Source organism: Dendrobium catenatum, unplaced genomic scaffold (genome assembly GCF_001605985.2).
Source record: "Dendrobium catenatum unplaced genomic scaffold, ASM160598v2 fragScaff_scaffold_743, whole genome shotgun sequence".
NCBI classification, from domain to species: domain Eukaryota; kingdom Viridiplantae; phylum Streptophyta; class Magnoliopsida; order Asparagales; family Orchidaceae; genus Dendrobium; species Dendrobium catenatum.
The window spans coordinates 2,002,609-2,017,061 of record NW_021319205.1 but is presented as its reverse complement, the minus strand read 5'-3'; the positions used below and the strand labels follow the sequence as shown (position 1 = coordinate 2,017,061).

Here is a 14,453-nt window from a genome sequence, read left to right as displayed (position 1 = left end):
TTGCATATAAATTTTAATTATATAAAAATATAAGTATAAAACAAGATATATTTTATCTAAAAAATAATAAAAATGATATTTTTTATGTGCTTAAAAAATTAAGTATCATATAAATAAATATTAAAATTTAAATATATATTAGATGTTACATAAATATAAAATTGAAAAAAGAACCGGTTAGATATATAAATACTAAAAATTATTTAATATTTACGTAAATCCCCAACTCAATAAGTGCACGAGCTCCTTTATTAGATAAAGCGTGCTTAGCGAGCTCAGATGGGAGAAGGGGCGTCGCTGGGCATCTTTGAAGCCGGGGCGCTTATCCGCCGCCCTCGATTCCTTTCCAGCCGGTGCTTTCCCGGCCTTCTCCGGCGCTTTCTCAGCCTTCTCCGACGCATCTGCCGTCTTCTCTTTCTCTGCTTCTCACATGCGGGATTCCGCTGCTTTCTCGCCCTTCCGATGCTTCCGCCTTCTTCTCCTCTACGGACTTACCGCCGGCGGGTTTGTCCTCTGCGGGAATTTTGTCAGATCACGAACTCCTTTAGAGAAAGCGTACTTAGCGAGCTCAGATGGGAGAGGGGGCGTCGGTGAGCATCTTTGAAGCCGGGAGCGCTTATCCTCCGCCCTCGATTCCTTTTCCGCCAGTGCTTTCCCGGCCTTCTCCGACGCTTCCGCCTTCTTCTCGTTCTCTGCTTATTGCCGGCGGGCTTCCGGTGCTTTCACGTCCAGCTCCGACCCTTCCACTGTCTTCTCCTTCTCTGCTTGTTGTTGGCGGTGTTCCGGTGCTATGTCGGCCTTATCTGATGGTTCTTCCGGCTTCTCCATCACTTCTTTTCGCAGGCAAGATTCCGGCGCTTTCTCAGCCTTCTCCGACGCATCTGCAGTCTTCTCTTTCTCTGCTTCTCGCAGGCGGGATTCCGCTGCTTTCTCGGCCTTCCGATGCTTCCGCCTTCTTCTTCTCCACGGACTTACCGGAGGCGGGTTTCTACTCTGCGGGAATTTTGTTAGATCTCAGCTACGTTATTATTATTATTTTTCTGCTCACATTATTTTGATTACCCAGAGTCCCAGTTTTTTCCTTGGCAAACAATAATTTGAAAAGACCCCTATTGGCCTAGTAACACAGATGAGATGATTATTGCTAGTGCAATCTACATGTAGCATCTTTTTCTATTTAATAATAATTTGAATAAACTTTTTTAATAAATTAAATACAAGATATATAAGTTATGATTATTCCTAAAAATATCTTATAAAATTTTGAAAAATATTCATATTAAAATGAATTCAAAGTATATTGAATAATTTTATCATCTATATTAGCATTTGCTTATCATCAATTATTTTTTAACATAATAATTTTCTTATAAGTTGATCATCAACAGGGTGCAATGGATATCCCAGAGAAATACAAGCAGCTATGGATACATTGGGATGCTCGTGTCTTGATTTTGCTCAGCGTCTCCGTCCAAATTGTCCTTTTTTTTCTTGGCCACCTTAGAAAAACTTTTGCTTTGAGCTGGATGCGAATGATCTTATGGGGTAGCTACCTCATCGCCGACTTGCTTGCGAACTTTGTTCTGGCCCACCTATGCAATGACATGAATGATTCCTCCTTCTCCAATGCTATTGTCGCATTTTGGGCTCCCTTCCTCATCCTCCACCTTGGTGGCCCCGACACTATCATAGCTTACTCCATGGAAGATAATGAGCTTTGGGCCCGCCATCTTCTCAGCCTCGGCTATGGGCTCATCATTGCCTTCTATATCGTCTTTCGCTCCCTTCCAAACACAAGCTTACTTGCCCCCACCCTATTGATATTTTTAGTGGCAATCGTTAAATATTTAGAACGCTCTTACTCGCTTTACAAAGCTAGTACTAAAGGCTTCCATAGCTCCATTAGTTCCTCTTATAGAAAACTATCGCTAGAAGATTTGAACCCTTTGAGTCAAGCTTTTTATTTATACTTTGCTTGTAGGCCTTTCTTCATCAATCTTATTCCACACTTCGAGTTGTATACTAAAACAAGAAATTTGATTAAGGAGATGACAACAAAGGAGGTTTGGAGGGCGATGAGTAAGGTGCTTAGTTATGTTTATGATGAGATTTATACCAAAACTATTATAAATCACTCTATAATTGGGTATGTTCTTCGGGTTCTCTGCTCCTTTTGTATTTTCTTGGCTTTTTGGCTTTTTCTTATAGTGCCAAAGGATGATTTTGGGAAGTTTGATGTGATCATCACATATATTCTGCTTGTGATCTCTATATGTTTGGATGTCACGGCTAATATTATGCTCATGTTCTCGGATTGGATGATTTTTTCTCTCCTCAGTGTTAAGAAATTAAGAAACTTGAGTGTGTTGCTTGCTAACTGCATTGTTAGAATTAAAACTGTGTGGCATAAGAGAAGCTGTTGGTCGATAAAGATGCCACAATTGAGTTTACTCAATAATTGCCTCAATGTTTATGCACCAAATAGAGCTCTTCATAAAAGGATGATGAATTCAATTGTAGAAAAGCTAAACTTTGCGCAGGAGACAAAGTTGTATCCAGGATGGAGAACTACAATAAATGAAATTTATACCTTGCAGGCGTTGCAGCCAACACATGCAAACGAGAAGATTATGAAGATCATTGCTTCAAATGTAAAAAAATGTTTAGCAATAATCCGTTCTGATTGGGTTGTCCCAGGATATGCTCAAAATTTAAAATTCAATAAACTGGCAGGACTTTATGCTATCTGGCAAGTAATAGATTGGGCTATCCCAATATTTGTTAAGCTTTTAGATGGGATATCACTTGATCAACAAGTTTTTATATGGCACATCACAACTGAGCTTTGCTTTCATTGGAATCCAAAGCCTTTACATCCCTCGTGTCCTCATCGGAGAGAGTTGGAAAAAGAAAGCATATCAACAACAAGAAAGTGTCGAGAGATGAAAGCTTGTAAGTATTTGTCGAACTATATGATGTATACGGTGCTACTGCGACCAGAGATGATGTCTACCATTGTACAAGAAAGCTCGGTGTTATTTTATCATGCATTTGATGATATGGTTCAGTTCATTCACAGTTACAAAATGCAAAATGCAAAAATTGAGGAGGTGTGCAAGAAGATAATGACTACTCCAACAGTGTGGAATGATAATAATAAATCTTTTTTTGCGATTGCACGAGCACTTGCTGATTTGATGCTTAAAATTAAGGAAGACGAGAGATGGCAAGTTTTAACTATGACATGGGCTGAGCTTATAATTCATGTGGCAAAAAATTCAAGGGCAAACATGCATATGAAGCAGTTGAGTAGTGGAGATGAGCTCCTCACTTTCATTTGGCTTTTAAACAAGTATGTGGAAACAGATGATATGTTCCATATTATACTTGATATTCCAGGAAATTAGCTTATGATAGTCAAAGAGCTTTCATTAAAGATCAAACTTCACCTATATAGTAGATCATAGGTCTATCAAAAGTTCTATGGCAAATATTTAATTGTTAAGAACCAAAGCAATGCATGTATGGTGTTATTTTTAATTGTTTGTATGTTTTTTTTTAAAGATAATCTATATTGTGTAGTCATATGTTGTATTATTGTATATTTTGGTCATAACTTACATATTCAATTATTCATTTAGTGAGGGGGGAAGATCTACATATTATTTTTTATCCCTTCACATCAATATTTATTTGTCATTATTAAGCAGAGAAAGATGTTGAATATACACTTATGTGCAGCTCTCCATTTTGATTTAATAATAACAAATATGTGTAGTGTAGTCTAATATTTACTAATTGTTATCTACAAGTTAATCAAGTCCTGGAAATCATTAAGATAATTTACATGTTATTCATGCCATAACACTCATTAGAATGATCCTAATGACTCATTAAGCATGCCTTGAGTGATTGAAGCTTTGAGAAGGACTTAAACATTCAATTAAGAGGATTAAAAAATCATAACTTTTGAAATACTTGATTTAGACTTTGATTTTAGTTCCATTGGATCTGGAATGTCGTTTTGAATCAAAATCATATATTAATATTTATTTTTATGATTTGGATGCTTATCATTGTCAGGGTGGTATGCTAAAATATCAAAACTTTCATTTAGAATGAGCATGTTGGAAAATAATTTTAATATTCACAATTTTGTTCTGGCATATATAGCAGGTTATGTTTCTTTTAGCCCACTCTATTTCTTGGTCCCAGTACCCACAAGATGGGCATGTCAAGTGCTTGTTACTATATTTGGACTTATGACAGACATGTTGCAAGGTCTTGAATTGTGTGTGATATATGCCTTGTAGGTCATGCATGTCATGAAATTCTTGTTAATTACAATGTATATGCAAACGTCAAGCAAGAAGCATTTATTTCCTCAAGATGATCTATCTAGCAAGAAGCATATATGACCTGGATGCTTATCTTCATCATGAGGGCATATGCTACACCATTAGAACATTCATTTAGAATAAATGGACAAATCAACAAATATATTAAATTTTAAGAAGTCTGTTCTGCTAGCCAGCTAACCGTCTTGTAGTCCATGCCATTTCTTGGCCAGCATGAAAATTGGGCAACTCAAGTGTGTTACTGTATTTGGACTTATGACAGCCATGGTTCAAGGTTTTGACTTGTATGTGCTAGCTATTTGGCTTTTAGGTATTGAAATTCAGAATGTAAGCATGCTTATGAATGTTTTCAAAAAATGAGCAAAATGGTAGATTTGCATACTACAAATCTCTAATGTCACATTAGCAATTATGATTATTCCTTCTAGCCAGGAGACATTTATATTAGGTAGAGCAACACAAGCAGAAGTCCGCTTAAATTATAAATATATTTCTCCAATGTTAAGCTTTATCTAAATGCTCGCATTTTGCCTTAGTTTTTCTTGTCAAATGAATTTTGTTTACTTTTTCTTTTCAAATGCATATTGTTATCTGGTTTCTCGAGAAAAGCCTCTTTGTCAATTTCTGCTATATGCAAGGGATCATCTGAAAGACAAGAACAGTAAAGAAGTGCCTACATGGCTTTTGTAGAGAATGTATTGATAAATCTATGCGACTTGGGTATGCGAGGACATGCTGATGTGAAACATAATGCATGGAAACAAGAATTGCAGTTAAGATATTAATAGAAGTGATGAACTTTACTTTGCTACCAAATAACTCTTTGTTTACTCAAGTTAAAGTTTAAGAATATGGCGTTGAAAGATTAAGCAATAGAAATAGATTACACGTTGAGATTACTAGAACTTGCAAAATAATAACCAAATATTTAGGTAATGCAAATAGCCAATTATAATAAAACCTCAAATTTAAAATCTAGATCATTCATCTTGAAGTCCTTCACTCGTTTTGAAAGTGGTGGCTAGCAGAGGAGGATTGTAAGTAGACTTAGCGATGCCACTAGTAGACAGGTGATCCCGAGAGGACTAGTTGCCGGGGAAGAAATCGGATTTGGAGAAAATGATGGACGCCTGTTGATGATCCAATCGTCTACCAGAAGTTGCTCGTCGATGACGTCCACGAGGGTGGAAAGAATACGGTTCAGGTAATCAATCCTCAATGGTGTGGTCGAAGCCGAACCCAGCGTCAAAGAATGGCGACCGGACGACGTCGATGTCCCCTTGAAAGTCAAACACAAATCCGTGATCACGCTCCGGATCCGCCATGCATTCTTGCCAGGAGTTGAAGGAGCACAAATGGAAATATGGGGGAAGAGGAGGGGGGAAGGTGGCGGTTTAGTGAGGGGAGGGGCTTGGCCGTGAGCAAGGGGAAGAGGGGAAAAATAGAAAACTGAATTAAATTCAGCTTCAAGGGGTTTTGGAGGGAGATTAATTTGAAATTTCAAATTAATCCATTAATGGCTAGAGGTGTTAATTGAGGAGATAATTGTGGGCTGATTTGGTGGGGCTTTGAATTTAAATTGGGAGAGAGAAAAGCCCATTAAGGGGCAGGCCACAAGTAGAGGAGAGAGGAGCTTGAGTATTAATTACATGGGGACCACAAAGAATTAAATAAACATAATAAAAAATCTGAATTTAATTTCAGAATTGATTATCATAAGTAACTCCCAAATTCAAATGAAAATAAGAGGGAATTTGAATTTCAAATATGTGTAACTCCTCTTAATTAATTTCCCAAATTAATATGGCTTAATTAGGAAAGTCATTAAGAGAGGGGAATTCAAAATTCAAATGGGGGAGCTAGAGGGGGCCGGCGGCATGGGGGTCCAAGGGGTGGCCGGCGGGCTGTTGGCCGGCTGCTGGCCGGCGGGTGGGGTTTTCAGGCCGGCGGCCTGGGCGGCTCAAGGGGAGGTGGCAACAAGGGGTGAAGGGAAGGGAGGAGGGGAATTTCTAGGAATTCGATTTGCTATAAATCCACTCACCTCAATTATCTTCAATTCAGATCTCCACGAAAATAATCTTGGCGAAAATTTAGAACTCTCGAAGATAATTAGTTTGTCGAAAATGAATAACAGAGCAAGAAAGAACCTAGAACTCACAAAGAGATTTAGCTTCTCCTACAAACTCACTAAGAGATCGAGGAGGGTTGAACTCACAAAGAGAACATAAGAGGCAAATTTTCATTCAATCTTCATCATCTAGTACAATGCATGAGACCTCCTATAAATAGGCCAAAATGAAACAAAACTAAAAGACATAAATGCCCTCAGGGCTACAATATCAAATGACCATTCATAAGGGTAAAACAGTAAAACTGAAAAATAAAATAAACTAATACATAAAATGACTCAAAATATAAACTCATGATCGTGACCGTCGATCTCCGGTGTCTCCGATGGTACACATGTCGAAATCACTGACGATGTCCTCATGACATGCATTCATTATTTATTTGATCTAAAAACTTTCCATTTCCGTAGGCTTGCTCCTTTTTGTCATATTTATAACTTTTTTTTGGTGACTTACACAATTGATTTTTATGCTTGACTGTAACTCCACTCTTTATAGCTTTGGATATGGATAGGTACAACCTGTCTCACCTGCCATATGCTGATGATCTCATTGTTTTTAGGAAAGCTTCTAATCTGGAGCCACACCACACCAAAATTTTCACTATGGAATTTGGGAGAAATAAGTGCAGATCTTTCTTCTATCTCACTCTCTTCTTGCTTATCTTCTCTCATATACCGTGCTCACACACAAAATAAAAGAAAAAGAAAAGTTAATAATGCTAAAGGGATGCCACCCTTCAGAAAAACAAGAAAGAAAACTGTCAAGCTCGCCTCGAAGCGCCACGACACCAGTTTTGAGCGCAGCGGCCCTCAAATCTATGATCCCAATCCATCTGACGATGCTGTGGCGCTCAAATAAGCAGTGCTACGACACTACACAGCGCAGTGGTGTCGAAAATACAACGTTGTGATTCTCCCATCAAAATTTGTAACAATAGGGCGCTCGGGAACACAATGCTGGGGTGCTCCGGTACACAACATCGGGGTGCTCGGACACATAATGTCGGGTGTGTTGTACCGAAAAATATTTTCAACTGCAAATCACCTGAACCCAAGCAAGGGAGGACCCCCGCACCACCTCGGCGAACACGAGAAATTGACTTGATTTTCGAGACGATAGTATAATCCGATTGATTAACACAATCGATTCTCACACAGACTAAGACCTACTTCTGTTTGTCTGAATTTGGAGCTATGTGATGAAGAGAATTTTAAGTGATTCATTGTTGAATTTTATAATAGTGGGCTGTCTTGCTCTTGGCATAGATTTGTTTGGCATAAACACTATGTTTTGAATTTTACTTATTACTATTGGATGGCTCTAGTAGGTGGTTTAAAAACAGCTGATGTTTTTAAAAGAAGCATTATGGTGGATCCTATATATTGCCTTTGCCAATCTTCTATAGAAAGCTCATCTCATCTTTTCTTTGAATGCAATTTCTTTTTTTTCTGTGATTGTTGAGCTGGTTTCTGAAATTAAAGATCAATTATTCAGACATAGCGTGTTACAGATTTTTGAGATCGTTGATGCTATGGTGCCGGCTTTTACTAATGCAAAGAACCTTTAGATGCTTATTACTTGTTCTCTTTACTATGTGGAGAGAAAGGAATGAAAGGAACTTTGGTAACTCCAATACTTCTACTACTATCTGCCATAATATTAAAAAAGTTGTATTTCATAAAGTTTCTAAGTGGAAGTACAGAGAAGCTCTTTTAGAATTGCTGTAATGCTGGTTATACTGGACTACAGAAATTCACATTGTTTATTAGTGAAATTAGATGATGCTTTTGGGAACTGTTATTTTGTTGGTTCAGGTTGGAAGCTTTTCGATGCCTGCTATGAGAGCTCGTTCCTTTGATTTGCTCTCTGAATTTGATTTTTTTTCTCCCAGGATCGTCTGGGACGATATTGAGATCGTCCAGGACGATCAGTGCATTGAAACAGCTGATTTTTCTGGAGTGGATCGTCCGGGCCGATGTTGGGATCGTCCTGGGACGATCAGATAAGACAAAAATTCCGAGAGCAAAACCGTAATTATCGTCCTGAGACATCGTCCTGGACGATTGGATTTTTGTTCACATCGTCCTGGACGATGTGCAGGTTTGTTTTATAAGGAAATCAGCTCGTTTTGAAGAGAGAGAAAATATTTTTATAAAAACAAAATATCTGAGGAGAGAGAAAGAGAAGAAAAGCAAAGCAAAAAGCCGGATTTCGGAGGCCGCGGAGCGCTTTTCGTCCGTCGCCGTTGTTGGAAGGATTGTTTATCTCGTGGTAAGGACTCCGAATCCTATTTCTGTTTTCGAAGATGTTGAGTTTTGGTCGTTTTGTACACAGAATTGTGTTTTCGTTACCGAAAAACGCGCCGCATTTTGTATTGACGAAACTTTCACCGCACAACTTTTGATATGTTATTGATATGATTTTTCTACACGTTTTGAGTATTTTCTGTAATGATTCTACCGATTATTTTGGGTTCTGTGCGATTTTAATCGAATAGATAAATATCAGGTTGCTAATTGATGTTGCTTCAGTAGAATAGAAGTCTTATATTGATGTTGTGCACGTTCTGTGGTAATTTGGTAAATTTCTGATTTGGTGATTTTTGTGTAAATTCCGTATACTGCCGTTATGCCGTTGGATTTTCGTACGATTTCCGATTTCCCCGAAATTGATGATTTGAATGCATATGAATGTGACTATCTAATACTGAATACTGAAAGACAAGTGGAGCCTGGTTGAACCGTTGGTTGGAGATTAACTTGACCTGTACAGGATGGTGGGCCGACGGACTTTCCTTTAAACCATTGATCATTGATATAACGATTGGGAGTCATAAGGAGTTTAATATGCCGACGGGCGCAGAGTGACGACTCTTATTAAACCAACGGATAGATGTATGGATCTTTACAACAGCACTATGGATTATCGAATAGCCAGTGATTGTACTTGTTCAGTAAGACTATTGTATGTAAATGCATGTGTACGACATTGACTCGTGATGGATTTATTGCTTTATTGATTTGGATTTACTGACGGATTTACGGACTTACTGTTATCGTACGATTTTATTGATATTTATATTCTGTCATTGCGCATTGCTACTGTTATAGATACTGTATGGATATGGATACTGTAATTGATTTATTGATGCTATGGTTATGGATACTATGGATTCATCTCTTGATTCATTGATACTATTGCTTCTACACTGTATTGAACTGCTGCATCTGATTCATTGCTATTATAGACTTGGCTTTATTGTATTGATTTTATGATTTCATACCGATCGATTTAATTGACCAGAAAGTATTATTTTGATTGATTCGATTTTATACCATTGATTTGACTGATCGACTGATTTCCTACTGTTTATTGATTCTTCTACCGCTGCATTGACTACTGATTTGATTTCCGTATTTGCATAGATTCATTGATCATGTGCAATTGACTGTTATGGATTTGATTGATAGACATGCATATTGTCTCTAGTACCGTGCTTTGATTTCAGTTGTAGGTATTAGGTGACCTGCTGGGCTTTTTGAAGCTCATTATATGTGGTTAATATTTTCAGGTCAGGGCAAGGGAGTAGGAGATTGAGGTTGATCAGGAATCTCCAGGTTTTTGTTCTTTTTGGTTATAGATATTCTTTTGTACTCAGGACTGGATAGATGTCAGTTCTTAGTATAGTTCCTGAGTATTGTATATGATCTTTTGAGAATGAATCGACTTATACATTGATGTTTTAAATGTTATAGATTTTTGCTAGAATGTTTGATTGATGTTATAGATAGCTATGGTAAATTGTTGATGGATTGCTTGAAATTCTTTCCAAGTTAGATCTTGGGGCGTTACACCTGCTTTGTGGGATTCCATCACGATGCCTGCTGTTTTTTCTCAAATATGGCTCGGAGGGAATTTGCAAGCCCTGGATGATGATGATTTCCCAGTTTCCCATTTAAATCCCCTTGAAAGGTCTACGGGCAACTTGGGGAGTGAATGACAAGCCTAATTGTTGATTTAGAATTATTTCCAAATTAAAATAAACTTTTATTTGAAAAGCTTTTAATTGCTCATTATTGTAATTGATTAAGGAATATATTATTTCTCGAATTAAGTTGATTTGATTGGAGATTTGATTGATGCATTAATTAGGGATTTAGTTATTGTATTAATTAAGAATTTGATTGATGCATTAATTAGGAGATCTAATTATTGCAGTAATTAGGGATTTGATTAGGATTAGACTAGGAAGCTTTTTTTTTTTTTTAATTTACTTTGGCTCAAATTTATAAATAGAGCCATTGGAGCTGTTGTTGAATGTAAGAGATGAGAGGAAGAGAGAGCTCATTGTAATTCCCTATTGTTCTCCAATATAGTGAAATCATCATCCCCTCCCAGGAATGTAGGCATCTTTGTTGAACCACGTAAATCACTGTGTTTATGTTGTGTGAATTTTATTTCCGTTGTAATTACTTGCACAACACTAATATGTACTAATTTTTCCATCTTCTTACTTAATCGGAGTCCTGGTTAGTCCTGGTTTTTTTGTGAGCTATATTACCTATTGCTTTTTGTTTTTACCTATTGCTTTTTGTTTCTTTGGCAATGTTCCATTTCATAGATTAGTTATGTTTTTGGTCTCTTCTATACTCTAATAGGAGTGCTTTTCGGCTCATGTTGAGGTAGCTCCAATTTTTGTTGGAGTTTAATTGCGAGCCGGAAACATAGAGCTTGCATGGGGTAAAGGTGGTGCTCGAAGCCAAACTCGGCATGGTAATAGCACTGGTTATAATGGAAGATTTTTGAAGGCGGCTCGATTAGCCAGGTTGATGGAATACCTGCGTAATTTGGAGGAAAATGAAGATAAGGTATTCACCAAACAACTAGAGCAATTTGATAATATTCTGCATTTCAAAATCCCTCAACTTAAATACTATATTTCGCTCTTGTACATCTGAAACTGATTCCTTTGAAGGAACAAAGCTTGCATTTGGAAAGTCCATGTATCTGCTGTCCACCAACCATAGCTATTAGACAAATACTCCAAGTGAATAATACTTCCAAACCTTTTGATAATCGCCTTCAATTTTCAAGCTTAAGAAAACTATTCATTTAATCAAATTATATACTATATATATATATATGCAATTTTGCGCGCAGTTCATCGCCATTCAAACATTTGTTAAAAGGCGTCAAAATGATTCTGTGGAGCTGTGTCTAACCAAGTTGAGAAGGTCCAAGCGGACTCCTCTGAAGAATTCCAGATATTGAATCCAGAAGAATCAATTGTTGGATTGCTAGCTTCTTACAGCTCTAATCGAGGTGATCTGGTAAGAAAGTTCAGCTTATGAAACATAAGCACCAACTAATGTGACTACGGCTTCGTTTGGGACAGTTTTCATACTGTTTTTTAAGACGGCTTTTTTAAAATTTTTGTATTAAAAACTGTTTATCTATGTAGACTTCGGTTGTTTAATATAAATTGTACTTCTCATTTATTGATCTGAAGGATAATTTGTTTTCAGGAATTAGTGTACTGCGCTAATGCCGATAGAGAGAAAGCAAGTTAGGACATCTTTGCAGCTGAGTCTAATGAGCTGTATGCTTTGTTGTATAAATGCAAAATGGAATATCGAGAGAATGTTCAATTGAGCTCGTTCAGATTACATCAACAAATTCTTTGTAAATCGCATGGTATGATCTCAACACTATCAATGCAAAAATGTCCTAACTTTCTCGTTTGTTGCAGTTTTTTTTTTTTTTTTAACTGTCTATTTCGATGAAAAAATTGCATAAAAATTATGCAATTTTTTTTTAAATTGTTTTGTAAAGTTGTTTTTGAGAAAGATGAATGGAAATTGTAACGGTTTTGTTTGGGATAGTTTTTTAATAACTTATCTTTTTTTTTGTGTTGATGAATCTTTATTACCCATTATGAAATATAGGAGTCGGTCAAACTTTATAATAAAAAAATATATGCTGTGGACTAATTCTTTCTCACTTTCATGATAAGGGTTTAGCATAATTAATGGCTTCATGATTTAAAATAACTGTTAATTAATTTAAATTAAAGACTAAGACCTTGATTCAAATATAATAAAAAAATATATGTTGTGGACTAATTGCATATTTTTAAAAAAACTTATATTTAAAAAGTAAATTTTATATAATATATAAGTAAATTTTACGATATTCTCAATGAAAAAATTTGTATCAATAATAATTGAATATTGAAAAAGACCAAGTTTTTCATTTCCAAATGAACAAAAGTAATCATATTCGTCTAAATAAGAAATAAAAATTAGATTTCGTCTAAATGAAGACACAAAAAGTCTTACAACATTCAAATTATATATATATGTACAATATATATAAACTTACAACTTTAATATAGTTGCTTTGTTGTTATTTTCTGAATAGCTAGATTGCGGTGCGTAACGCAACGTCATCAACGCACTTTGACGGAAGTCAAATTGGCCGTCCGAGGTGCCTGAGGGTTTATACATTTGCATCCGTGGCAACTGATGGAGATTAATTCGGATCTCTTCATGGTCTGAAGAATAGTCGTTTGGTTACGACGCACACTCCGTTTCTATAAGTTGGTAAAAGACAGTTGTTGAAGATACCGAGTTTTACAAAAAAAAAAAATTAAAAAATCTGGTAGTTGAAAATTATACTTATAACCTATTGTCCACTCAAAAGGCACTACCTTTTGTATCAATCTCATTAAAGGAATAGCAATACGAGAAATTTGTTCATAAATATTATGTAATATCCATGCATACCCATAAAGCTATGTACCTGAAATATGATAGTAGGTCTTGGCCTATTGGAAATTGCTTACACTTTCTGTGGATGTACAAAAATTTCTTCACTATTTAATTTATCATATGCCCCATAAAGAAAATGCTTTTAACTAGAATTCATATTTGAAGAATTTTGCATATAGTATGTGCAATCTCAATATCTCCAAAAAAATAATCCTTACATGTAAACATAAAAATAAATTGATCAAGATATATCTTGAATATTCTATTTATTAAATTCATAAAAATAGCAGGTGCATTAATCATCCCAAAAAATATGACTAAAAAATTATAATATCCATAATACCTGATGTTGAATGCAGTCTTGAAGGGTGTGGGTGTCCGTTGTGGGTGGGGGTGGGGATCTGCATTTGGGTGAGTGTGGGCAGGGTCGGAGCTAGAAGTTTTTATTAGTGAGGGCACAAATTAATGATTTTTCAAATTATTCTCAATGTGTATTTAAAATTTTAATAAGTAAAATAGTTAGAAAAAAAATAAAAATATACACTGAAATTTTCTAAAAAAAATTGAGCTACTCCCCAAAATTCATTTTCTTTTTTCTAATTTTACATATTTTCATATTCAAATAACATTAAAAAAATAGATTATATCATAAAAAATAAAACTTTAAATTTGCAAAATGTTTCAATCTAACAGTTTCATGGTTGGATCTAACAGACAATTCTTTATAATTTTCAAGAAGGAGAATGCTAGTTCGATTGTTATTTTAATAATTGATATTATATAATAGAACAATTATACTTACTTTTAAATAAAAAATAACTCACTTGAGTTAGTTTTGAGAATATCTTCTTAACAATATATATAACTGTTGGGTCCTGGAGTATTCGCGACGGTAGAGAAATATTTAGTTTAACGTCTTAGCATTGTACGAAGATCCAGCACACAAACAGATAAGTAAGAGGGTGTAGCATTCATAAGAGACACCAAAGTTTTTACGTGGAAAACCCCTAAAAAGGGGGAAAAACCACGGGGCCTGGCCCAGTTTGAATGAATCCACTAGTATTTGCAGTCGATTACAAATGAGGCCCTTCCTTGGGAGAAGGCCTTGGATTGATGTAGCAAATGTACATCATATAGATTGCATTACATGGTAAGAGTTACATATACAGGTTTGTTTGGCCTGAAGGACCGTG

The 14,453-nt window shown here is 36.0% G+C and overlaps 1 protein-coding gene across 11 annotated transcripts in view; it reads left to right on the top strand.

The window, feature by feature from the left end:
* LOC110108604 overlaps nt 1-12,238 on the top strand; it is a 15,404-nt gene extending 3,166 nt beyond the window's left edge. The window contains exons 1-6 of one of the 11 annotated variants that reach the window (XM_028696431.1): nt 221-980; nt 1,389-3,352; nt 11,177-11,358; nt 11,474-11,537; nt 11,651-11,820; nt 12,016-12,238. In XM_028696431.1, the coding sequence (XP_028552264.1) occupies nt 573-980; nt 1,389-3,352; nt 11,177-11,234 (2,430 nt within the window). In that variant the 5' untranslated portion in view covers nt 221-572 and the 3' untranslated portion in view covers nt 11,235-11,358; nt 11,474-11,537; nt 11,651-11,820; nt 12,016-12,238. Of the gene's footprint in view, nt 1-219; nt 1,007-1,388; nt 3,353-8,000; nt 8,588-10,050; nt 10,108-11,148; nt 11,538-11,650; nt 11,821-12,015 lie in introns of those variants that run through there. The other 10 variants (XM_028696429.1, XM_028696430.1, XM_028696432.1 and 7 more) reach the window with 10 other exon arrangements.
* The last annotated feature ends 2,215 nt before the right edge of the window (nt 12,239-14,453 follow it).